The sequence below is a fragment of the Cydia fagiglandana genome, chromosome 10 (assembly GCF_963556715.1).
Source record: "Cydia fagiglandana chromosome 10, ilCydFagi1.1, whole genome shotgun sequence".
NCBI lineage: Eukaryota > Metazoa > Arthropoda > Insecta > Lepidoptera > Tortricidae > Cydia > Cydia fagiglandana.
The window spans coordinates 8,289,042-8,296,889 of record NC_085941.1 but is presented as its reverse complement, the minus strand read 5'-3'; the positions used below and the strand labels follow the sequence as shown (position 1 = coordinate 8,296,889).

At 38.8% G+C, this 7,848-nt stretch overlaps 1 protein-coding gene across 1 annotated transcript; it reads right to left on the bottom strand.

The window, feature by feature from the left end:
* Positions 1–2,250: 2,250 nt before the first annotated feature.
* On the bottom strand, positions 2,251–6,400 carry LOC134668431 (ribosome production factor 2 homolog). Its single transcript, XM_063525913.1, has 5 exons — positions 6,307–6,400; positions 6,006–6,221; positions 4,865–5,138; positions 3,216–3,357; positions 2,251–2,567 (listed from the first exon to the last, which is right to left on the bottom strand). The coding sequence occupies exons 1-5, from the start codon at positions 6,327–6,329 to the stop codon at positions 2,278–2,280; spliced, it is 945 nt and encodes a 314-aa protein (XP_063381983.1). The 5' UTR covers positions 6,330–6,400; the 3' UTR covers positions 2,251–2,277.
* Between the last annotated feature and the right edge of the window lie 1,448 nt (positions 6,401–7,848).

Below are 7,848 nucleotides of genomic sequence, written 5' to 3'. Positions count from 1 at the left end.
AATTTTAGGTACTCTGAATACTTAACATGGCCAGAGGCTGAATGATATTACGCCTACTACAAGTAAATAATTATCATTTCGAAGTTTGTGCAGCTAATATAATTGAAATAGAACTTCACTTACAGGTAAGTTCGTTTAATTTCCAAGTATTCCGGCCCGCGAGGTTAGACGCCTTATTATTAATAGCAAAGACCTTTTGTACACCGGTTTAATATTGACATGTAAGGAGTAGATGGGTAGGTTCAAACCCGGACTCGTACAGTCGCCATCAGATATATCGGAGCGGCCAAGGTGTTCACAATATCTGAACACGCACTCTAACGCCCTGACAATAGAGGCGTGTATAGATATTTGTGAGCGCCTTGACCGCTCAGATATATCTGATGGCGACTGTACCAATGAGTTTTCGAAACTTATGTACCTACGAAATATCATTTGATATTTATCAGTCGCTTTTCGGTGAAGGAAAACATCGTGAGGAAACCGGACTAAACCTAATAAAGCCTAGTTTACCCTCTGGGTTGGAAGGTGAGATGGCAGTCCCTTTCGTAAAAACTAATGAGAGAGAGAGAGAGATAATGCCTACGCTTAATCTTGGGATTAGTTGTCAAGCGGACCCCAGGCTTCCATGAGCCGTGGCAAAGACCCTTTTGGATTGCGTCTCCCAAAGGTAATAAAAATCTGGCTTTGCAAGGCCCCCCTAAGTGAAAGGCCGTGGGCGAAGGCCCCATTCGCCCACGCCTACTACGCCACTGGGGATTGCAGCTACTTATTACTTATCCACGGGAAACCCCTCGTATGACTTAGGCCCACTTGCACCATTCCACTAACCCGGGGTTAATCGGTTAAACCGTTAACCAAGTGTCAAATTGTACTGGTAACCATGGTAACTCCATGAATTAACCAGTTAACCCTGGGTTAGTGAATGGTGCAGGTGGCCCTTACAGAAACAGTGATGAATCTTTCCTGTTGAATTATGTTGATATCGCAGAATCAGCGACATGCCCTGCATATATTTATATCTATTTCTACTTTATGGTAATTATAAATGTGAACAACAATTACCAAAAATTATCCACCTAATACTAAGTAGATAAACGTGTTTACTATCCACTTGATTCATCAGTTCTACTCAAACTAAATGAATAATAAAACATGTTCGACATCTTAATACGCTTATGCAAATAGAATCACAGATAGGTATATTTACCTACATGGTTTTATGCAAATCGTAATCGTACCGGACGTATTGGAATCACTTATGGCTTTCCAGTAGGCAGTTGTCAACGGGGTTTTCCGAAATTCCCGCAGAGTGCTTCTGCGAAATATTCTAACGCCAAATGTGATGAAGCCTTGATTTGAACTGACTATACTACGTCAATGGTATTTTTGAGAAACGACATTTTTTGAAAACAACTCGTTTGTTGGGCTTGACATAGGTATTTAAGGAAATCTAGCTTTTAATTTATCACAATTAATATACGTATACCCACGTAACCTACGCTTTTAAGAGCCCTTCAACGTGCACACTAGCGCCACAGCTAAATAATCGTGATTATTTAAATTTGACGAAAGATATTGAAAAAAGGGGGCCGCTACGTACTGTATTGTGTATTTAAGTACCTTTTGAATACATCAGACTAGTTTTTATGTTGCTGGATTCGTCAATCTATGCGTCCAAAGTTAAAACGGCCGTTTTTGTTTTGAGTTCCTAGATCGACGAAACCAGCACCGTAAAAACTAGTTTGATGTATTCAAAAGGTACTTAAATAAACAATAGAGTACGTAGTGGCCCCCTTTTTTCAATATATTTCGTTAGATTTAAATAATCACGATTATTTAGCTGTGGCGCTAGTGTGCACGTTGAAGGGCTCTTAATATTTTTCTACGTCTACGTCGCCGTTAAGCGGCTCTGCATAGTCCGGTGTGAAAAAATACGAATATAAATTGGGTCCACTAATGTTCAAATTTGTATCATGATACACCGTCACCTAAAGTTAGACCAAGAGTTTGCAGTCATTTTGATAGCATATGCGAGTAATTTATACGTCATAATTTCATAAGAGTTATATACGTGATAATTTCATAGAAGTTTGACATTTTAAATAAGACTTGCACTCCGTTGGCTATCAAAAACTCTATTAATCCTGTTATATCCCCCACCATACCATAATAAGGTATTGAATACCATAATAAGTGTACTTTGCAAATATCCAGAACAATATTGAAGATGATGAAATCAAACAATCAAATATAAACAGTCAACTATTTTATTAATCATGCTTCCATAGGCTGGGCTTGGTTTGCCATTTTCTTGGCTTGCTTTTTCTTCATAAGCATTTGCTTCCGTTCCTCGGGAGTCTTTTTCAAGCCCTTCATCTTGCGAGTCTGCAGGCGGTTGATGTCTTGCTTGCCCATGTGGATACGGCCCAATTTGGAACCAAATGCATCTCTTGAAATATTTTTCTTTGTGAGAGTCTTGGCTTCTCTGGGAACTCTGCATGCTTCCTTGTATAAATCATCGGCCGCTAGCTTAGTTCTTCTTAGCTTGAAGTCTATTGAGGGCCCTGAAATGCAACAACATCGATTTTGTTTTATAGGGTTAAGATCTATTTTCGCATGTTACGACATAGTTACTAACAATAATATAAGAACTATTGTACCATGTTTAACGCAAATAATAAAACTAAAAATTTTAACAGACATAAAGAGGATATAAGGGGAACAGATATGGAAATAACGATTGAAATACATATCATTATAAATAATTTTACTACTCATGGACTGTAATTTTGGACATAGAATGATCACTTGCACTCTATTTTAGTACCAGATTACTGGATGTGCCGGATTATCGTAATTTCACTATATATATATATAGTAGTACTACTATTACCACTACTAAAGCCTATTTTTTTATTCGGTAGACTAAAATGACATTTCATACTATGAAATGACATTTTATGTCCATTATACTAGGAAATGTCATTTTATTAACTCGCTTTATAGACGGGTCTAACGCGAATTTTCATCAGTCAGCCGCGACCACGACCAGTGAAACCTGTGTCGAAACGTCGGTAAATCAAGGTAGTTGAATAAAATTCGAGTTAATATGTGTTAAAAACGCGAAAGTTTAAAAAAAAATGTCATTTTAGTCTACGGAATAAAAAAATAGGCTCTTCTCTCTACAAGAAAGATAAAGAATAAAGCCATACCGATCTCTTCCAGCTCAATCCTAGGTGTGCGCTGGCCACTCTTCTTGAGCAGTATCCTGTAGGAGCGCATGTAGATGTTGCCTTCATCTGTGGCCGTGAAACTGATGGTATGTTCCAATCCCTGGAGCCTTATGGATTCAACCTGTAAGAAACATATTCAAGTTGAGCATTAAATAATAAGTACACCCCGTTATCTAATGCTCAGTTTGGGGGCAAGTGATGGGGCAGTTGCGATAATCAATATCAATAAAAAATTAAGTTGATTTACTCACTTAATAACATATAAATAGATCTGATTCATACTTAACAGAGCTCTGCTATAGTGTTTTTTAAAAATTGTTATGAAATAAAAAAACATTTTTTTTTTTGTACTTTACAAAATTGAAGAAACTTACTGCTCTTTGTTACTAGGAAACGGGACTTAATCGTGTACTGTAAATTATTTTTAACTAATATTCCCCTGAAAAAAGAAGTGATCCCTGTGAAGTGGTGGAAGAGATCCCTTATAGGGATAAGCTCGCCTTAGTACATTGTTTCTGTATCAACTGTGTTGTAACTTGTTTTATGTACAATAAAGTGCTACTACTACACCTGTTACTAATATTTACCCCCGAACTTAAACGGTTTATACAACACTATAGGCACCTACTTAGTACCTAATAAGTCGTCTCGGTACGATTCTATAATTTGTCGCCGTCCTATCTGATGAAAAAGCTGGAATGAAGGTCTAGACTAGAGCATTCACAAAATAAGAATTTTATTTTGACAAACAACCCTTTATCGATAAATATGAATCGACTAATAATGTGAAGCAACATCACTATTTGACCCCAAACTGAGCATTAGATAACGGGGTGTAATAATAAGGCCTAATTCAATGTTATGAGCGTTTTGAATGTCTAATTTCTTCAGACTAATTTTTGACTAAGGATCTAAACATTTACCCCCTTATTCATAAACATTTACTAAAGTTAACAAGCCAATAATAATAGTTTGTCCCTTTCCAACGTATTGGTATGATGGAAAGGGACAAACGATTATTATCGGCTTTGCAACTTTAGTAAAAGTTTATGAATAAGGGGGTTCGTTGATATATCTGGGCATTTGATAGTTGTTGGGGACTCCCTACCAGACAATCAAAAATATGTCCTTTGTCCAAAGAAATGAGAAAGATCAAAAACACTTTGATATTGACCTGCCTAAATGTAAACTGCTCCAGTTCTAACAAACATAAAGTATTTGATAGTTATTGAATGTGGTTCTGTTTAAGTTTTACCCCCTTATTCATAAACGTTTACTAAGTTGACCAGCCGATAAAAATCGTTTGTCCCTTTCCATCATACCAATACATCAGAAAGGGACAAAAAATTATTATCGGCTTGTCAACTTTAGTAAATGTTTATGAATAAGGGGGTAAGTCATTAACAAAAGTCACATATCATTCTTGTACTTTTAAATTCCTCTTATAGTAATATGTCAAAATTTAAGAAAAGAATACCTCATGTATAATTTTCAGTGTTTGATTACAGTTTGTAAAAATGGAGCATGTGTAAAAATTTACAAAGTCAGAGACAATATGCAATGTTAGTGGAATGGTGCAAGTGGCACTTAAGGGTTAAGTAAATAAGTTTGATCTTTGGAATTCCCACCTTCTCTCTATGAAAAAAGTCTGTCAACAAAGACTTCAATCTTTTAAGCTCATTATTGAGTTCCCACGCTGGCCCGTTGAACAGCAGGCACGGCTTAAGCCCCGCCAGTACTTTCATGTTTTGGAATTCTGACATAGCCTTGAAGTTCTCGGCACCAAGTTCTATCATGTCCAATATTCCATAGTCAAATGTTCTGCCCAGGATGATGTTGTGAGGACGCTTTTTGTTGTGTGATCCCACACCAAACAGTGATGCCTCCTTCTTGTAGCACATTCTGAAAGGAGCATATAGAATTTGCTTAATAAATATAATTTTGTTTTGTAAGAATTTCCTACAAAAAGCTGCACATCACATTTTGTCTACAGATATAATGAAACGAGAATATAACACATTCAAACACTGTGATCATATTATATGACAACATGGAAACCTTGGGGCTAGGGACAGTGGCGTGGCTAGCATGGGTGGCACCCGGTGCGGAAATTGTGGGTGTCACCCCAAAAATCAATCAAAATTGTAAAATATATTTAAAAAGAGTAATTGTAATTTATATTAAATAGCTCAGGATTTACTCCATCGCTTTCATTTTACGAATTTTTATAGATGGCACTACTGTTGTTCACGGTCGGGTCATCATCATCATCATCTCAACCATAAGACGTCCACTGCTGAACATAGGCCTCCCCCTTTTTTGGGGGTGAATGCCATAATCGCCACGCTTGGCAGGCGGGTTGGCGATCGCAGTCAAGTACACCGAATTTGAGGGACGCTGCTGCCCGTCCACTGGTAGTCTTGGACGTGGTTTAAGGACATACCCGGGTCCTGGACGTAGTTTAAGGACATACCGGGTCCTGGACGTAGTTTAAGGACATACCGGGTCACGGACCGCCCCCCACCGCCCCCCCCCCTAGCTACGCCACTGGCTATGGAGGCCAAGTCTCGCATCGCATCGGCTATATAAAGATTTATCGACGCACTTACTAAAGGCCTGAGGCACCAGTATTTCACACAGTGCAATAGAATAGTAGGAAATACGACCAGCCTTCTGGCTGGGCACCCTGCCCGTTGACAGCGATTTAGCTTTATTACCTGTACGTTAAGTATTTATAACAATTAAATATATGAATTTCACTTAACTTACTTTTCAATGAGAGTAGCGTCTTCAAAAGGAACGAAATCATTCTTGCGTCGAAGATAAGCACCGTCGGGTTTTTTCAAATCGTATATATCTTTTAATAGCTGTTTAGTACGCTCCGATGGGTTCCTTCCCTGAAGGAATATACATTGTTTGGGCCCTTCGGTGGGCTTGGGTTCCTTTGATTGTAAAACCTTCTTGCCTTTCCTAGTAGTCGGCTTTCTGAAAAATTACAATAATACAACTGAACAAAAGTCACTGGTGTCATTAAAGATGTTATGTGCATGTTAAAAATAACCTTTCTTACTTAATTCTTTGCATAACAGCCATTGTAATACAAAATATGAATTTGATTTCGTCCACCACAAATAAACACGTGGGGAAGGGGAAACTGAGTGACATTGACAATTGAATTGATTGACAAACAAGACAGCGAGTGATACGTTCAGGAACCAGTAAAATATAACAACGAGATAGATAACTCGCAACATTTTAATTATATGATACAAAATTTTGTAAAAATTATTAAGGTAATCATAATCACCTTTTAATTTTATTTATGTCACATGTAAGTTTTGTAATAATACAAATGATTCTTAATAATTATAATTTCAAATATTGATCACTAGGCAATGTTTTTGAACGTACCCTTATTTAGCTTAGGCTAAGCGCGCACCACGACTTTTTAACGCGCGATAATTTAGTCGCAGAAATGTAACGTATGAGTTTATATGGCAGTGCGCGCATATGCGACAAAAAAATCGCAGCGATTTTAAAATTGTGATTTGTCGACTGCTCGCGACGCGATTGTCGCAAAGTGAATTGCAGCATACGGAGTTGTATGGCCCCGCGCGCACTGCGATAATAAAATCGCACCCGGACCTCACTCGGCATTTCGCTCTCCAAGCGTCAACATGTCGGAACCTGCTGCTGAAGACGCTAGATGTTGACCATTTAATTATGGAAATAGGAGATCACCTTTGTGGTATAAATACTCAAAGTCATACAGCGATCGCATATTAAAGACAACGTTTCATGACAAACGACTGGTACGAAATCCATGTTGAGAATGAACAAATCGTCGACTTTTTCATCGCAGTGCGCGCAGTGAATTTCCTGCGATATATTACAGCGCGATTCTAAAATCGTGTCGCAAAAACTAAGGCCAAGCGCGCACCACGACTTTTTGTCGCGCGATAATTTAGTCGCGGAAATGTAACGTATGTGTTTATATGGCAGTGCGCGCATATGCGACAAAAAAATCGCAGCGATTTTAAAATTGTGATTTGGCACATTTTTCCGCGACTGCTCGCGACGCGCTTGTCGCAAATTGAATTGCAGCATACGGAGCTGTATGGCCCCGCGCGCACTGCGATTATAAAATCGCACCCCGGACCTCAGTCGGCATTTGGCTCTCCAAGCGTCAACATGTCAACATATCGGAACCTGCTTCTCCAATGGAACCACAAGATGAGACGCTTGATGTTGACCGTTTAATTATGGAAATAGAAGGAGATCATCTTTGTGTCTATAAGAAGACACGTTTCACGACAAGCGACTGGTACGAAATCCATGTTGAGAATGAACAAATCATCGATTTTTTAATCGCAGTGCGGAAAAACCACTGCTTTTCTGCGATTCTAAAATCGTGTCGCAAAAATTAAAATCGTGGTGCGCGCTTGGCCTAAAATCGTGGTGCGCGCTTGGCCTTAAGCCCGCTCTGCCCGTTCCACACACTTGTGGTCGCGGCTTTGCGCCGCGATTCGCGCACGAGTGTGGAGCGGGCTTTAAAGCCTCTGCACCAAGGAATATAATACTCACTCTGCACACATTTGCAATAAATATATCT